Source organism: Parasteatoda tepidariorum, chromosome 4, assembly GCF_982258835.1.
Source record: "Parasteatoda tepidariorum strain Cologne lab strain chromosome 4, Ptep-v5.0, whole genome shotgun sequence".
Taxonomy (NCBI): domain Eukaryota; kingdom Metazoa; phylum Arthropoda; class Arachnida; order Araneae; family Theridiidae; genus Parasteatoda; species Parasteatoda tepidariorum.
This window is the reverse complement of record NC_141758.1, coordinates 28,362,507-28,381,913: the sequence shown is the minus strand read 5'-3', so window position 1 is coordinate 28,381,913 and position 19,407 is coordinate 28,362,507. Positions and strand designations below refer to the sequence as shown.

The 19,407-nt window shown below is 28.4% G+C and overlaps 1 protein-coding gene across 7 annotated transcripts; it reads left to right on the top strand.

The window, feature by feature from the left end:
- The first annotated feature begins 247 nt into the window (after positions 1–247).
- On the top strand, positions 248–17,562 carry LOC107454607 (uncharacterized). Of its 7 annotated transcripts, none has more exons than XM_016071851.4 (5): positions 248–545; positions 1,063–1,408; positions 4,051–4,137; positions 13,132–13,245; positions 16,149–17,562. In XM_016071851.4, exons 2-5 carry the CDS (start codon positions 1,072–1,074, stop codon positions 16,355–16,357), a joined length of 747 nt encoding a protein of 248 aa, XP_015927337.3. In that variant the 5' UTR covers positions 248–545; positions 1,063–1,071; the 3' UTR covers positions 16,358–17,562. The 7 variants fall into 7 exon arrangements, with proteins under 7 accessions (XP_015927337.3, XP_087016971.1, XP_071038187.2 ...); XM_087160845.1 differs by having other exon boundaries at positions 294–419; XM_071182086.2 differs by having other exon boundaries at positions 315–571.
- The last annotated feature ends 1,845 nt before the right edge of the window (positions 17,563–19,407 follow it).

The following is a 19,407-nucleotide window of genomic DNA, read 5'->3' as shown; positions in this document are numbered from 1 at the left end:
CGATCGCCAATTTTGATCCTCTGCAGAGAGGATGGCACCCCTGCTTCGGTAGCCTAACGACCTGCACGCGAAATCGAGCACTTTACGGTAGCGCAGTTTAACGAGGACCCATACCGCACACCCTCGGTCCCTACGCAGACTGATCCAAGTGGTCACCCACCCGCACACTGACCGCAGCCAGTGATGCTTGACTTCGGTGATCTACTGGGAACCGTGTCTTAATGATCAGTTCACTGCGGGACTTTTTGCTCTTAGAACTACGTAGCTGAAGAAATTGAAAATAGTGCCATATCCGCAAGTTTGTCACGTTCAGGACGTTTGCGAATTAAATTGAAAAAAATTTGTCGCGAGCTTTGAGTAGAAGTTATAGTTCTAATTTAACTGTATTTTCCATTCAGTTGTATTCATTAAACTGAGCTGTAAGCAACTTACGAATTGTCAAATGTACTTGTTTGTCGTTGTTTTCGTTTAGTTGAGTGAAATAAAACTTTGCTAAGAAATTCGGAACGGAACGGGAATTTTTAAAAAAAAAAGATTTTTTCTTAGTATTATTCTGTACTTCTTTTAAAAGGTTATGAATTATTTAAAAATGGTAGACTCATGAAAGTTTAAAGAAATATGCACATTTTTTCTGGAGTGATTTTCTCAATAGTGGAAGAAATATCCAGCGAATGTTTTTAGATCCATGGTTCACTAGCTTGTATATTCGAATCAAGCAATATTTTAAAGATTTAATCATTACTGGAATATAATCCATAACACTAACCAAAGAAAATTGCATTAATGCCTAAAGTAGATTTGATTTCATAAGTAAAATTATACATGAGTATAAATTGCTAAACAATTTATTGGTCATTTGTAGTATAACTTGTTAAATTATTTATCGATCATTTTAAGCCATTTTGTCCATTTTTTTTTTCAATTTGAACAGTTTTTTCCATTCTTCTGTAAGAAATATGTTTCTTCTATACCATATGCAAATCTTGGTTCATTGTATACATCATCATGAATTTCATTTCACAATTGTTAAACAACAAAAATAACGTTTTAATATCTTTTTAGAGTCTTAAGATGTGTGAAAGATGTTGCCAATTTTGCTGGAGCAAGCATTTCTATAAACAGTATCTTGAACAGCATTCTGCAATGATGCAATGGATTCATCAGGGTATTCAGCCATATCAAGGGTATTTGCCAAATCAAGGGTATTTGCCAAATCAAGGGTATTTGCCAAATCAAGGATATTTGCCAAATCCTGCTGTGCCTCATCATTCATTTATGAACAGTGAAACAAATCAATTGCATCAAGAACCATTACAAAATATTGATTGCAATGAATTAATTCCGAGTAATCAAAAGAAAAGAACTGGACAGTTTTCTTCCAGCTCAAGTGTATCTTCATCAGAAGAAAGTAAGATAAATAGTTTATATATAATAAGACTGCTAGTTGTGTTGTAATGAAATATTTAACTAAAAAAATAACTTTGAAGCAGGTAGTTAGTTTTTTATTTAGTGTTATAGATGTTTAAGAAAAAGAAGGTATTTATTTTTGATAATACAATCCTTATATACATTTATTTCTGGTGCAATGTAATGCCACTTCAATGTATTATTGTTATTATATTAATTTTTATCTTTGTTATTGTATTCTGAAAATTTATTGATTGTAGATATTGTGTTTGATATATCTTCATAGTTATTAGAAATAAGTTTTTATATTTGCATATTTATCAGAAAATGTAATTGCTAGATACATAGTATAATTTATTTTTCAAAGCCTGGAATTTCTTTTGAACTGAATTGATCAAAGCATAATTTTTCAATAAAAAAATTAAAAATGTAATTTATTATTTAAAATATGAATTTATACATGTAAGCACCTATATGAACCAGAGTTCCGTATAGTTGATGTTTGCAGAGTCAGGCACCCCGTTTGCCCTTAGAATAAAAATTTCTGTGCCGCATGCACTAAAAATGAGAATATGTGAGTATATCAAGGGGGGGGGGGAATGGCCTATTATAATTTTTAAATTATTTGTAATTTTTTTTACCCTTTTACATGGTTTTTAAAATTCTGATATGTTTAATACCATGTTATCACAACATTCGAATTTGAGTTGTTACTATATGATGCGTTCGATTTGTGACTATTCTATCATAATTTCTTGTTGGTTTATGATAGGCTTTTCACCAGTTATATACAGTCAAATTTCGATATCTCAAACTTGAAGGGAGAGGAGAAAAAATTCGAGATATCGAAAATTCGAATTATCGAAAATCGCATTATATCGATGGTAGAATAAAGAAAAATGCTCTTTACATACCTTATTTACTATTCCATATTTATTCTAAAAATGCTTTTTACACTTTCATTTAAAAAAAGATTCAATTATAGTTTGCTTTAGAAATGTGTATGAAAGTTTGTCTATAACACTTTCTAAGTGGACTATAGCTTTAAATGTCTCCTCTGACATATTTCGCTGCCTCTCAGTGAATTTCCTTACAGTGTCCACTGCAGAAAGTGCTTGTTTGTTAGTAACACTGGGAGGTAAATCTTGGATTTCCCTATCCTATTCTTCTGATAGTTCACAAGAAGCTTTCATTTGAGTGATGATATCATTGTCATCCCACTGACCACACACTGTTACTGCATCATCTACATATACAAAGTCATGAAATTCCATGTCATCAAGCTTCATGAGTCCGGTCAATCTGTCCCAATCATTTGCATTGTCATTTTCAGCAGAATTAACGATATTGATTGTTTGACTACTTTCATGATCTTTAATGAATCCAGACTTCTTGAAAGCATTCATTATCGTAGAGGAAGACACATCATTCTATGCTTTGTCAGCCAATCTTAATTTTTTTTTTTTTGGAATATTTTTTTAATTTTAGAAGAAAAATCTACTCTATTTATGGAAAAGAAAAATTCAAGTTATCGAGGGATTAGAAATTTTTTTTTGTGAAAGCAAGTTTTTTTTAACATTGAGTGTATAGGAAATTTGAAGAGAATTTTTTTCCCTTCGAGATATCGAAAAATTCGTGAAATCGAAGTTCGAGTTAGCAAGGTTCAACAGTATATCATTTTATCGACCCTCTTCACATGGTTTTTAAATTCAATATATTCGTACGATGCGATGTATGAAATTGGAATTGAAGTTATAACTATTTAATGTGCTTGATTTGTGACTATTTCATTAGAGTTTTATGTCGCTTGATGATTAATTTTTTCAAAATATGTAATTTTTTGCATTTTTTTCTCATCGAATTTGTGTTATCACTATTTTTTACGTTCGATTAATCACAATTCGATTGCAATTTCATGGTTTTTGACTATGGCTTTTAGGGAATTTATTAATAATTTATCGGCCTTTATACTACATAGTTTTTTCAAATACCGATATGTTATATATGATGTTCGAAATTTAAATTTGAGATATTTGCACTACGTGCATATTTACTTCGTTTTGTACTGGAATTTTTTTTATATGTTCCTGTTAAAGAGTACAGTGAATATTGTTATTAGAAAGTTAATATGGAGGGAAGAGTTTACCTATGTCTTAAGCAAAAACATGTGTTAAACTTTTTTGTCTTAATAAAATGCGACTGTATGTATGCTTGCTTCTCTCTTATCAATTAAAGATATTTCTTTGAATGCATTAATAATACTTAATCTAATTTGACAAAAATATTAAAGCTAATGTACTTATGTAATACTTTGAACTGAAATTGTTAATATTGATTATCTAGTTATATTGAAGTCTAGTTGTGTTTACTCAAGCTCAACTGCAATTAGTTAGATATTGAATGAAGAGTTGGATTTGTTTAGCTTAAAAAACATTAAAAAAGAACAATCAGTATAGATTTATATTGGAGGAGCATGTCTTTATACGTTATTTAAACACATTAACTACATATGTATTTAGTTTTAATAAGCATAAAATTAAATGGAGATAATTAAAAAAAAAATTATTGATACTATAACAACAAATTATTTTACATGAAACTAATTGTTTTTTATTTTTTATATATGGTTGTGAATTTTTAAAGGTGATGTAAGTAGAGATGATATTATTGGTTCAGATGATGAGATTTGCTTTGATCCAGGATGTTTTTTGGCATTAAGAAATAATAAAGGTACGTACAATCATTGTTTTACTTGAATTTTAATTATGAAAGTTCACGGTGCGACTCAACCAACGTTAAATAAAATGCTCTTACACCTAGAAAATTAGAAGAGATTCTGAATTTACAATGCTCTTAGATAATAAAAATCGAAAAATTAAAATAATCTGTGGAGAGATTTTTAAAAAAATCCACTTTGAACATTTTTGTTCACGAAGTACGATATTTCAAAAATTTTAGCATCATTTTATACTTATAAATAGAAAAAAAAATATATATTTGTATTAAATATTCGTAATAACAGTTCATAATAAATTTTATAATTATTAGAAGTTTTTTAATTGTTAATTATAGTCGATGAACCACTATTTAAAAAACAAAAATAATAAAAACTTAAATCGACTTCAGCGACACAAGCACTGTGATTTTAAAAATGGCAGCTTCCATTCGTGTGTGTACACAAAGTGGAAAAGCAATTGAACCAGGATAAAAAACAAAAATTGATATCACAGCTCATTCTGTCGACGATTATTTTGATTTTAAGGAATTTCCTTTCGTTTGTATAAAAGGTGATGAAGTCTCGGATGCTCCTGCGCTTGGAGTTAACTGCAAAGATGTTCCTGCTTTTGTTCAATATGTGAAAAATAGACGAGATGTACTGGATGTTCACTTAAAAATGGGTATTGCCGGAGGAGGTGGATTTTTAAAAATATGTCTTTCTGTACAATCAAATGAGTTGGACTTCGAGTGCAGCGGTAAGCGTGCTAAGTATGATGAGGGGATAGCTGCAAGAAAATTTAAGGATTCTGGAGTTAAACGACTATTCATTCTAGCAGCCGTTCCGAATGCACAAGAAAATTATAAGAATGTAGATCAACTCATTTCAACGTTGAATATAGGTCCTTTCTACGGCACAATTGCAACTGGTTTGAAGTTAGCGAATATCTTAGCACGTATAATGTCGCACAGCAGCGCATACCCATGCACTTATTGTTATGCCAAGAAAGATGAGCTAAGCAGCTGTGGCGAATTGAGATCTCCCGAAAATGTTTCATCGTATTATACAAGTTGGCTGACTGAAGGAAAAGGTTCAAAAATCAAAGCGAAAGATTATTTCAATTGCATTCATCCACCGCTAATTGCAACTGTTGGAGGCAAAACATTCCTAGACATTATTCCACCTCCTGAATTAGTGGTTTTCACGCATATGTTGAAAGAGTGTGAAAATGAATCTCTGACATGGACAAAAGCTTGTCACGTTCAGCGTGAAATCAGACGAGGATGTTCTGGGTTTAAGGGAAATGCATGCAAAACACTTTTGGATAAAGAAGAACTTCTGCGCCAGTTTAAAAATCTAGAAATACTGAAGTATGTTAAAGTATTTGACGACTTCAAAAAAGTGGTTTCTGCATGCTTCGGAAATAATCTTGACCAAAATTACAAAGTATGTATAGAAGCTTTCAAAAAGAGCTGCATGGACTTAGGTGTCAGCGTTACACCAAAGGTTCATGCAGTTTTTTTTTTCACATTGAACAGTTCTGTGACAAAAACGGTGAAGGATTAGCATTTTTTGGGGAGCAGGCGATGGAGTCCGTACATTTTGATTTATTAAAGTCTTCCTGGGAATTTTTTTTTTTTTTTCTTTTATAACGGCAGGCACTGAACTTTCGTTCTTCGCCATAGAAGATGCCGGAAATGTTGCTCATTTATCGTTACCCAGTGGGCACCTGTGAACCAAAGTCACGGAGGCGAGCAACGTTACCCACGCCACACTGCCACAAACCCGTTTATAGGGTGGGCCACATTCACACATCAGAAGACAACACAGAGAGAGAAACATCCATGCCCAGAGCGGGATTCGAACCCGCGGCCAATGGCTCCGTAGTCAGACACGCTAACCACTCAGCCACCTGGCCGGCCTTCCTGGGAAATGAATAAGGTTGCTGCAAATCACCCGGATTATCCTAAACACCTTTCGAGCGCTGTTTGTAGATATAATGCTTCATATGTTAAAATTGATGTAATTATAATTAAATTATGTTACATTTTCCTATTTTATCAGCAGTAAAATGTTTAAATAATAAAGGTTTAATAGAATTTCAACTGAAAAATCATTATTATATCATTTTTTCCTTTCTATTGATATAAAACAACGCCAGATTTTCCAAAACTTCGTACGCAAAAATGTTCAAAGTGGATTTTTTTTAAAATCTCTCCACAGATTATTTTGATCTTTTGATTTTTATTATCTGTTAACAATGTAAATTCAGAATCTCTTCTAATTTTCTAGGTGTAAGAGCATTTTATTTAACTTTGGTTAAGGCGCACCGTGAGTTAACATATACAAGTTAATTTTATATAGATACCTTTTTTATTATCTTAATAATGCACCTCTTTTGAATACAGAATAGAAATTTGAATGTTAACTACAGTGGAAAGTCCCATATCTGGAATAGTCGGGGCTTCGACAAGTCCAGGAAATAGATTTTTGTGGTTAATAGATTTTTAAAGTAAACAAGCATCAAAACATCCATGTTCATTAAGATAACGAATAGACAGGAATTAAAGTCAATTTTAATCAACAACGAATAAATCAACATTTGTGTGGTTGTGCTATTTTCGCAACTTTTGTTGCAGATTCCCACATAGTTTTTAAAACCTCGATATTTTAAGATGCCATTATAACATATCGCAAGTTCTGAATTACGCATTTTGGTTACTTTTCATTTCTCAATCCACTCGATTGGCGACAATTCCATAGTGAATCAGCTTGGTTTTGACTATTGTTTTTTCAGCAGTTATTATATTGAATTTTACTTGGTTTTTAAAATTTCTATGTTTTTATATGTTATTATTTTGTTTGACAAACTTAGAACCGTCGCATTTCTCACTTCATTATTGACGATTCACCCGCACTCCCATATAGATTTGCGATCCCACTTTTGTCAGTTATTGCTACGAATTTTTATATTTTTTTTATGCTACATTATACATGGGAAATTCAAACTGGACAAATGTAGACTTACTTTTAGATGCACTCAATTTGTGATGATTTTATTGTCCATGTCATTTTGTCGATTACATTTTTAAAGCAGTTTCAGATTTCCTCGTAGTACTTAAAATTTCAATTTCAGTTTTAATACAATATTACAATTCTGGAATTCGAAATTGCGCTTTTGAATAATCACTTAATAAACTGCTTTATCTGTGACAATTTCAATTAAAATCTGAAATTTTTGTACACTCTGAAATCAAATACGTGATTCTTGGCAGTTATAATTCTTTTATGTGAGACGTGAGAAAAAAAGTTTTTTGTTGTTGTTGTTGTTGTAGAATACCGGATTTTGTGCCGTGACATCCAATTTTTTCATATTATTGTAGAAATCTGATTAAAATTGAAAAAAAAAAAAATCAGAAATCAAATTAAAATCGTAAACAAGCTGAAATTAACAAAAAGCGGAGGATTTTCATCTCTGATAACAGGTCGCAAGTGTTAAAATATATATATGTATTTTTGAAAAGAGAAATTTTTTGTTTATTTTGATTGTTCAGAAGTGTACGGAAAAAAAACCTTCTGGTAAAAGGACGTCTAAATATGGGATTTTGTTCTGTATGTTTTATTGTGGGCCAAAAGACATATTTTTTTCCAAATTCTAGTGTTGTAGGCATTGTTCTTTGTAAGTTCAATAAAATGTTGTAAAATATTTTTTAAAGTGTATATCACTTTTTATATTTTATGTTATTGCACGGTGTAAAAATAGCTATTTTTCAGTTCTAATTCTTATAATTCAAGTTTGAAATATTTTCTGTTCTAAAAATAATTTTTCATCATATTTATGAAACTCGAAAAACTGTTTCTGTCATTATTGGAATCATAATTTTGAAAAGAAAAAGTTTTTTTTTCAATCTACCCTAGTATGCAATTAAATTAAATTTGCAGTTTCATAACATTAAAACAATAAATTACAATCTATATATATATTTCTCTTACACGGCGATAAAAAAAAGCCTCATTACAACTCCCCGAATGGCAACGCTAGAAAATAGACCAATGATTGCCGGTAAAAATGTCACATGCCAAATCTAGCTAAGATGGCTCAACATATAGCGCTTTTAAAAACGGAAACTGAAATAACCAGGGAGAGCATAAGCTAGGCTGTCGATAGATCTCTATTTTAGTTTTTTGTCGAAAGCGTTTTTTTTTTCACGAATTTATGTATTACGAATTTATTTGACAATTTTTGATTTATATCACGAGTTTATTTGTTTTACTAGAATTTATTTGTTTATGCAGGTTTTTCCATTGCAATTCACTTATTTAAATTTAAAATAGACTTAATTATAGCCGAAATTTTAACCTTTTTAAAGAGATATCAGTTTTAGAAATTTTATCTTAAGATTTTACACTATAGCACATTTCTAATAGATTTAATGAATTACATGTCATTTATTTGAATTCAAATTTATTTTAAGGACTCAGTATTTACTAAAAAGATGTAATTTTTTTTAGAAAAAAAAGTTGTTATATGGATTTGAATGATTGTTTTGAATTCTTAGAATTTTGTGCATTTGCAATGTAACTAAGTTAGTAGCGAGCGAAGCGAGCTTGGTTTGCGGAGCAAACCATATAACATTGCGTAGCAATTTTCGGGGGTTGGCGAGCGCTAGCGAGCAGGGGGCGCAGCCCACTAGTTTTTATAAATATGACATCATTGTATTACTTGCTTTGAAATTCAGATATTTTTACAGAATATTGGTTTGCATAATTACTAATAACGGTAACGATTGCCATTTCCTTGTCTTGTTATTTCTCAAATTAGGAATAATATTTCAAAGTCAAACTAAATGTGTTGTATGAAAGTTCATTTTGTTTGGCTTATTTTTGGTTTCTGACTTATTATTTAAATTGGTTACAAAGGACAAATTTCGTTTTAGCGCTTTTCTATTTTGGCTTATTTTATAGTTTTATCCTAAAATTTTTATCTTAAAATTTGTTTAAATCAATTTCGTACTGTGATTGGAGAGCATGTTATTTTATTTAAATGCACATCATAGTTTTTAAAACTAGTCATAAACATTTTTAAAATTTTTTTCTTTACATTTAATATTTAATAGTCTTTCATTTTTTTTTAAATGCAGGCTCAAAGCATTAAACTTTGAAAAATTGTTCTTTTGCCCCAATATGTCATTCTATCGGTTGAGTGTACTTGCATTGAAAAGAACAATTGAAATTATATATTTTAAATGAATTTTAATAATTTAGTTTTAGCATGTCATTTTAGCTAATAACCTTATGATATTTAATATTTATTCCTATTGTAATATGCAATGAACTTATTAGTTTTGATTTTTGTATTAATTTAACAACCCAAGGAACAAATATCTAGTTTACTTTTCGTAGTTTGATAAATAAAAAATATTCTAAGATATAATTTTACTGGATACAATGAAACTGAAGAATTTATTTTCAATGCTCATTTGAGTACTGCTGCTTTAACATTCATGGGGGAAAAATTAATTAAATTACTTTTGTGTAAAAATTAATTAATTTAATACACAAAAGTAAAATAAAAAAATTAGATTTAGTCAGTGATTTTTTTTTTTAAATCTAATGTACGGCATATATAACCATTACATAGGGATGCACTTTTTTAAATGAATAAATAAAATTTAATAACCAATCTTTCTACTTAATGACAATGATGGCTTACCAATTGTTTCTTAAAAATATAGTTATTTTTTAAATCTTTGTGATAGGCTAAAATTTTTCTCATGTTGAAATTTAAAAGTTGTTAGAATTAGCACACATAAATTATAAATAAAAAATTTTGGCTTTGCGCTGAAGATAGTGCTTGGTAATTTTATCAAAATTGTTATGTGCCTCTTAAACAATTCTATTTGTGGTTTAAGGTTTCACTGTTCAGTTCCTTCAAACTATATTAATTTTTTTTTATAGTTGTGTTAATTTTTAATATATTGGTGTATGTAATGGATATATTTTTTTCCGAGAATTTTATTGACTGCTTTTGCTTTGTAGTTGTTATTTTTTACATTCTTGAGATCTGTGCATTTTTTTTAAAAACTTATCTGTCTTTTATTCAAAAACAATCAAGAAGAAATTCTCTTTTTTCTTAAAAGAATATATTTCTGTTGTAAAAGTTAAATAATAAGTAAAGTTAAAAAAGTTAATAATTAAGGAAATTAAATCATAAATAATGAAGGTATAATTTAATAATTAATAGATTTAATAATTTATTTTAAGATCAGAATTTAATTTTGTGTCTTATAACTTGAAGAGTGTTGAAACTTGTATTGAACAAGTGTAAATAAAATCATTTCTAAGTAGAACTAAGAGCAAGCACTATTAATAATGCTAAATTTTCTAGATTATAAATCCAATGTAAAAAGACCCCATTATTGTTTCAGTATTTTGGATGCTAGTTTTTATGCTACTAAAACAGGCATTGCGCATAAAATAAAATAAAAGAATCATGGAATAACATTTGATCTAATGATCAGAAAGTCGCATACTATGATACAATCTTACTATGGGGGAGACAGAGTTCTCCCTAAGAATAAAAAAAGGTAGGGTGCTTTCTCGCTGAAAAGTGCACTTTGAGTTTTGAAAAGGCGCTCACTTAACATCGCAAAAATTTATCCAATTGTGTAATCTATACATAATAATAAAAGCGGCTGTGTGTGTGTGTGTGTGTCTGTAATCACAATATATCGCCCCAGAAGCCTCGCCCGGGCACGAAACTCGGCCCATAATTGTGTTTTGACATAATGAAGAAGTATTTTTTTTTCTTTTTCAAAAATTTTGATTAGTTATTTAGTTATCAGTCATTTTGTAAGTCTATGCTTTTCGTCTGCTTTTTCGTCTTCAAAGAGCCATATTCAAAATACTATTAAAAAATGCATATACTTTTCCCCACTCTTATAAATGTATGCTAATGCGAACCTCACAATTGAAATATTAATTTTCCACAACTTAAACCAATAATATACGAAAGAATTAATAATTTAATTGTAAAGTTCGCATTAGTTTACATTTATTAAAGTGGAGAAAAGTTTAACTTTTGTATTAAAAATGTGGCAACATATTCGATACGTAAATAGAACGCTTCGCTTTGATATATTTGTCGCTGTTCATAATTGTTATAATAAGTTTTTCTTCTTCTTTCCACGCTCTATTTTTTTTTCTTAAGCGAAGACGATAATTTTTATAGCGATATTGTAGTACTTTGTACTACTAAAAATTCTTTTCACAACACTTTAAAAATATTTACTTTATTTTCTTTATATATACAGAGAACAGTCGGCAAAGAATTCGATTAGGTTGAAAAACATTTCGCTAAAAAGGAACGAATTCCAAAAGAAAAAATAAACAACTTAAAGAATAAAAATGTTGATGCCAGCCAATTTTTTGAAAGTTAACTTAGAAATAACAAACCAAACGATGTTAACAAAATGACGTAGAAAGCGCAACTAGATCAAAATCATACAAGCACAACTAGATCAAATTATAATACCTGAGTGCTTGACGTAACAGATATAGAAATAGAATTTGATACCATAAAAAATTATATAGAAATAGAAATTGATACCATAAAAAGTTTATTCGTTTTCGTGTTCTTTTCATGTATTTAGCATTTTAGTTCTTTTTTTCCTTAAGCGTTGCAGCTATATAATTTCAAACATCCTCAAGAGCTATAACACATCTGCAGCAGAACTGGATATGAAGACAAAATTGCTGGACAGGAACACTTTAATTGTCCACTAATCTTCAGATTTCCTGCCATGTTTTAAAAAACTTTATTTGTGAAAACCTTCAGCGTGGCGGACAGCTGGCCGCCTTAGGCGGCTAGTATCTAATAATTTAATTTGATCCTCAACAATTTTTACATTTTCCCTCTTATACTATTTTATGTAGAATATATTTAAAAAAGTAATTCTGACACATTATCAAAACAAAAGAAAAATTCATGTTTTCTAAAAGAAAATAGTTAAATTCATGCTGAGAGACAATCTCTGAGCATAAATTTTTTTTTGAAAAAAAAAAAGAAATAAATAAAAAGTAAACTAAAAAGAAAAAAATAGTTGATAATCAACTGGAAAGCTTTTTTCTATACTTTAAACTGAAAATTATGAGAAAATGAGCATTTAAAAGTGCAATTTTAAGAAAAAGATATTTATTTAAAAAATAATTTTAAAATTTAAAATCACCTAACAAATTCATTAGTATAGTACCCCCTGAAAAAAAGAGAAACTTATAAAAAATTAACCAGTTGAGAATAATGAAAAGTGAATATTTGTAATACTAATCAGAATTAAACCTTTAAACGCAGATTATTTTACAAGTGTGTAATTATTACTTAAAGTAAGTTATTTATTTTAAATGGAATATGAGTAAAAAGGTAGTTTTTTCAAGGGATGGTATTTTTTTTTCTTTCCATAAAGGTCAAAGAGATTGCATTTATAGGGATCAAAGGGCAGATAAGATGAGCTGCTCTTCTAAAAATGCTTAATTAGAACACTGGACAGAAACGTAACTTAGTATGTTTTGTAACTTAAATGAAACATAATTTAGTATGGTTATGATTTTTGTACAATTTATACTTGTCATCTCTTTCATTTGTAAATATTTTTTTCTGGTTGAATAATAAATGTGTTTACAGAAAAAAAGTAAATTTATAAATAATTATTAATTTAAATTATGCTGCATATAATTTCATTAGAGTTTCATGGTTTGAAAATATCAATGATTTAAATTTATAAAAACTTAAATTTTTTGAAATGCATCATTAATGATTTTACTCAAGAAAGTTTAAGGATTTTTGAGTTGGGCTCACAATCACCCGTGGATATAGGCTAATACAAACCCTTTTTCTAACTCTGAATTTAATGCTTATCATATAAAATTGCTTGAACTGACTAATTAGTTCTTCCCTGTTTAGTTTTAACATTGCATAGCAAATTAATAATTTTGTCTTTATTAATTTATAGAGTCATTATCAGAGAAGAGTGATAATGATGAAGACAATGAAGAAGAGGATTTTGAAATGATAGATACAGTTGTTGAGGAATTTGAATATGTTCAATTGGATAGATTTGGAAACAGTAAGCTATTCTGACATTTATTTAATATTTTTTCTTATTATTAAATCTAAAATCTGTTCGAAGAACAATTTCCTCCATATTCATAATTTTCTATGTTTAATCTTAATCTTTTGTTATTAGTATACTTATGAGAGGTGTTGAATTTTGTTTGTTTAATCAACATAAATAATCTTAAACGTAAATAAAATTTTAAAAATTGAGAGTCAAACCCCAATTTTAAGCTTCTTTAACTTTTTATTATTAAAGAAATGGTTTTTTATTGAAAATGTGCATGGAAAGAAAGTTTTTGGCATGCTCATTTTCTCTCTTGTGTTAAATATATCTTTAAGACATACTTATGTAGTAGAACTAAAAAGTTCACATTGAACTAAAAGCAAAAAATAATCATAAAACTTATACTCTTCAGTAGTTTAGGGCAAAAATGCAAAAGTTACCTTTCAACCTGTTGAAGCCCTTTTAACAGTGTCCACTTTTTTTTCCTTTCAAACATTTAAAGTTTAAAGCGAATGAAAAACTTATTATTAATATTGTAGAACATTTCTTTTAAAGCATTTCTCAAAATCAAATAAACATTCTAAGGTTCATTTTTAGAATGAAGAAAAATTATAAGAAACTAGACTGAAATAAAAGTAATTTCCAGAATGTTAGACTAGTAAATACACAAGTGGGCGACTTTTGTGCTAAAATACAAACTAAGGTAAACAACGTTTAAGATCACAAAAATATTTATAAATGCAAACAGCTGTTTCGGATGCTCAAAGGGCAACCTTCATCAGTGCAACAAAAAAAAAAGTTTTTTGTTGCACTGATGAAGTTTCTCTTTTAGAGTTTAAATTATTCCAATGGGTTGATAACTACACCGAAGATATATTCTCGTTTTCTTAAATTAAAGAAAACTACTCAAATAACCAAGCATAAGGGGTAAGTAATAACAAAAAAAGGATATATTTAACATGAAGTATACATGACAATGGCTATTATAGTTACAACTATTACTTAAAAATGTAAATGTCTTGTTTCACAAGAATCTTTCGACAGTGCCATCTATCGGTGGTTCAAGTATTTCTAGAGATGTATTTAAGACATAAATATTGCTACCTGATTTTTTTGGCTCTTTGCTAGATGATTCAATAACCATATCATAGGAATTGAAATGCTGTTTCCAAAGATTCCACTTAACTGACATTCCATCTTCGGAAATATTTAATTCACGTGCAAAACTTGAAGCACTAGAGTTGCTGGTCATGATTCTAACACCATGTAATAATATTTATTTACTATTCTATTACTTGATATAATAATTAAATACTAATAATGTTAAAACAAAATATTTTCATAATGGCCAAAGATGAACTGAACTTTGATTTCCTCTGACACCATATAATATCCTACTTTCCAGTGATCCCACTTCTGACACCATGTAATATTATTTGTTAACTGTAATGACACTTGTAATAATTCTTAATTACTAAGTATGTTAAAACATAAACATCTTTATTGAACTGGACAAACTGAGAGTATGTTTACCTGGTGTCGCAAAACACAATAAGATAAAGTGATGTTCTGGATGTCATATGACAGTTACGCACTGATGCTCATGCACCATTTTAGCCAAACACTCATAATTATTTATCTTAAATATCTTTGTGTGCTTTGGGGCAATCACTATGAAATCACTATGTTTTATGCCTATATCTTCAGAGATTAAGAATGGTATCTCCATTTTAAGTAATCATAATTTTTTTAAGCAGGGTGTGTAGCGTTTTTGAAAAGTGCTTAAAGGTGCTTCTTGCGATTTTTGTTTTTAAGTCCTTAAAGATGTTTTTTTCATTGGATAGTTTTAAAAAGTGCTTAGTTTTCCCTCTTCCAAATAGGGATTTTTTTTTCGTTTCCATGTTGATTTTAGCCATGAATTATGCAAAAAGACATTGTTTACATTGTAAGAACAGCTTCAAATTTCAGTCTTATTCATACAAACTAGTTTTGGAAAAGAGGAGTTAAAATGGAAGTGAATGAAAACTGATTTTACGTATAAAGTATAAGATGATTAAGTATTTTTTATAAGATAATTGTTTTTGTAAATGTATTTTCAATAGTTAGGCAAATTAAGAATTTGGATAAATTGCAATATGTACATTTTAATTTATAAATATTTAATACTTTCTAGACCAAAATTTGGTTTTTTAACAGCAATTTTCAAAACTAAAAGAGTTTTATGTTGAAATAATTCAAAAACATAATTGATGAAACACTTGTAATTTTTATTATATGTTAATTTAAAATTACTTCATATTTATGATAGCTAATGATTATCCTTATTCCAAATTTTGAAGTGTTTAAAAATATTTTTTGAGTGCTTATTTTTTGTTGAAAAATTTGGCTAGGCACTCTGTAGAAAAATTTTTCAGTGTACTTTAAAGTAGTCAAACACAACAAAACCAATTTGTTTTAACAAAAATACTTAATTTTTTAAAAAAATATTAAACAGATATGTAGCAACATTAAAAAATTAAGCTATTAAACTGTAGAAAATCTTTAAAAAAGTCATGTGAATTTTATTAATACATTTTTTGTTAGTCTTTTATCATTTCTGTTTTTTAAACTATTTGACTTTACATTTGTATTTAGCTTAGTAAGCAATTCTAATGTTGTACAGTGGGAATTAATTTAAAGTACTAACATTATTTCTTATTATTTAAATTTATATATTTGACTTTGTGAGACATATTCATATGTAAATTTGCTTATTGTAATTTTATTCCAATTAATCAGGTAAATGTAAACATTCAAATTATTTGAGAAATAGAATTTAATAATATAAATTTTTATTACTAAAAATATGTATTTTTACTTTCTATTTTATTGTTATTTTTCTTTGTAATGTTGAATTTTCTTTTTTCTAGTGTCAGAGAGTCGAAAAGGCAGGAAAGGCCGTCCCCGAGCTGAGGAAGATATGAAGCTGGAAAAAGAAATGAGGGAATATCTTTATGGTGAGAAAGCCGATACAATAGCTGGCTTGGAAACTGCTATGAGTCTTGATTTCAACAGACTTTGTGATTTACATCAACCTCATCTGTGGCCTGTTTTACCTGTTCGTCTTTCTAAAGCTTAGTTGTTGTAGTTTTTCTGCTATTTTAACTTCTGTTCATTTAAAGTTACATTAAAAGAAAACTTTTAATCCTTCATCTCATTCTTTTTATCAATTAGTTAATTGCTGAATATTTTCATGATAAATGTTTGCCTCAACCTTTTTGTTTTCAAGCTAAAATGTTTCTATCTTTATAATAAATTTATTAAAGAATTACATTGCTATGATTGCTTTTATTTTTTTACTCTCATCTTTTTAATTTTACACTTAGTTCATTTTAGCCTGTTAACTTGTTTCTTCTTCTTATTATTATTATGAGTCCATTATCTGTTTCTTATCTCAGTTTTTATTGTTGTCTCCAAAAAAAGTTAAAGCCAAATGTTATACAGAGTTTAGAAGGACACTACTACACATTTTTGTGCGTTATTATAGATTATTTGAAACTTCATGTGCTCTTAAGTTCTTCATAGTTTATTTTCAGGACTAACTTGTATTAAGGAAGAACTTATATTAAGGAAGAACTTATATTAAGAATGAATGTATATCAACTCTTAAATGGGATATTTTATAGCTTGACTTTAAAATATTATTAAAAAACTTTCAATTGTCAGAATTTTTCAAACTTATTTAATTAAAAAAATGTTTAAAATGCTCATTTAATGCTGAGAAAAAGGCTGATTTGTCACAAGCTTTTCAATACTTGCTTTTTGGCTCAATTTGGTTTTATAGGATTTTTATTAATAAAAATTAAGTAAAAGTTTTACAGCAAGATCAAACAAACAAATCAAACTTCAAACAAATGTTTTCCTCCATAATTTTAACTTCCTTTGTTCTATAATTGTTACAGCAGCTTGATAAAATAAATTCCCTTTCTTCATTTTTCGAAAACAAAATAATTTAAATTTATATCTTGTTGAAATAAAAATTTGTATCAACATAAAAATAAAAACCAAATTTTTGCAGGTTATAAGAAATTAAGATTTCTACCAAGTTTTACATGTAGTTAAATTTTGTCGTAGTTAACAAAGTGTATAAATTAATTTTCATTTATCTTTTTCAACTTTTATGACTTAGTAAATATTTAGAAATTATATGACTTAATGACTGCCTCGGTTATAAACTGTAGTAGTTTATCTGCATGCAATTGTTACCTTGTACTTTAAATTTTTATGTATATTCATTAAAGGATCTTACTGTTGGAATAAAAGGTTGGAAATATTTTTCATGAATGAATCTTATTTTATTGTATTAATATTAAACAAATATTTGATTTTGTCACTGACCCCTTCCTTAATAGGTGCACTTGAGTTAATTTGTGCATGCTAAACAGGACAAATTGTGTATTTTATGCTGCTGTAGGGCATAAAATGCATCATATGATATACATCATCAATCAATGCATCAAATGATTGGTTTCATATTTTGAAAGCTAAGAGCTGCGATGGCTAATGGGATAGATGCTTGCCCCCTAATGAAGTGACCCAGATTCAAATCCCAGCATTGGTTGGTCGATATGAATCCTGTTTCCAGCTCGCACGGACCTCAGTGCTAGAGGGATCATCATGGATTAGTATTCTTTTGTTATCAATCTAATCGTGTGAGGTTTTCCTCTCCGTGTGATCCAGGTTAATTCCTTCAAAATATCCTCCACCTTGGCTAGTTAGTCCTTATGTCTGATCCAGAAGCATTGGGAAGCAGTTCCTTTATCTTCTGTATTCGGTTAAAAATTTCAAGGCTATGGATTTGGACATTTGTAGTCGTACACTCAGAAATGGGTAAGCAGTTCAATGTGGTTATAATATAAAAGCTAAGTAAAAAATTTTTTTAGTGATCTTTAATATCCACATAGGATTGTAAGCTGTAAAATTTATTTATTCAAAGAAAAAATTACTCTTAATCAAAATTAAAATTTTGATTGATTTTTAATTTTTTTTTCTAAAACAAAGTTTTAAAATGTGTTTCCTTAAATGAAAAAAAAATTTTTTTTTAAGTCTTAAATAATAAGCGTTTATAGGGTTAGAAAAAGTTGAGAGGGTTTGTTAAAGGGTTAAAAAATGAAAAATTAAACAAAAACAACGTAATATGAATGCAAATGGTATTTTTGTTTTTTTTCATTGTGCTTTTACATGGTCCCCAGAAGGAAAAAGAACCAGAGGGAGTTCCAAATTTACTTTTCAGCATATGATTTTAAAGATCTTAAGGATTTCTTAATGGGAATAGACTAGGTCTTCACAATTATTCTCATTGCTTTATTTTTATTCTCCTTTCAGAGAAAAAGAAAAATTGTAATAAATAAAATCCAAAATTTTTTCTTTATCTGTTAAGAGATATAAAATAAGAATCTCTGCTCTTTTGATTCATGCACTTTAACAATTGTTCTGAAAGAAATTTAAAATATTACAGTACTTAGAGCACACACTTTACAGGAAATATTGACTGAGCAACGAAACAATATATTTTATTTAATGATTTTTAGTCACAGCCTTTTGACATCTATTATCTTTTTTCTTTTAAATTTTATAATCCTTTGTTCTCTTGAGAGAAGGCATTTTTACAAGTGTGTGTTTACAACAATTCTTCTTCAGTCTTGATTTTAAACTAGAGTTCTATTTTAAATATTTGTGTGAAGTGTTTTTGGTAAGTTAATTTAGTTTAAAATTTTGCATTTTCATTCAATAAATGTTCTTTATATATTTATTGACTGAATAGTTATAATTCCGTTTTTTTTATTATTTTCCAAAAATGAAAATATTAAGATTCAGGTGTCTTTATATCTTATTTTGAGAGTCGCATTTTAAAAGAAATCTATTTTTTCCCAACAGATTATCATTGTTTGTTCTTACTTTTTTTTTTCTCCTTACTTACTTTTTATAGAAAATTTTTTCTGGTAATTAATATGTAGACTATTAGAAACAAATTAGTGTTCTTAATCATACAGTTTTTTTAAAAAAAATTATCAATAAATCATTAAAATAAAAGACATTTTTGTATGTTTAAGAAAGGAATTGTAATTTTTAAAAATAAAAAATTTATAATTTAATTAATTAAATTTTTTTAATTGATTTATTAATTAT

Bases quoted from the DNA above. Each gene is read 5' to 3' on its own strand.
- LOC107454607 (XM_071182084.2), top strand. The intron at 4,138-13,131 runs GTACGTACAATC...ATTAATTTATAG, and splicing joins GGCATTAAGAAATAATAAAG to AGTCATTATCAGAGAAGAGT. The intron at 13,246-16,148 runs GTAAGCTATTCT...TCTTTTTTCTAG, and splicing joins ATTGGATAGATTTGGAAACA to TGTCAGAGAGTCGAAAAGGC.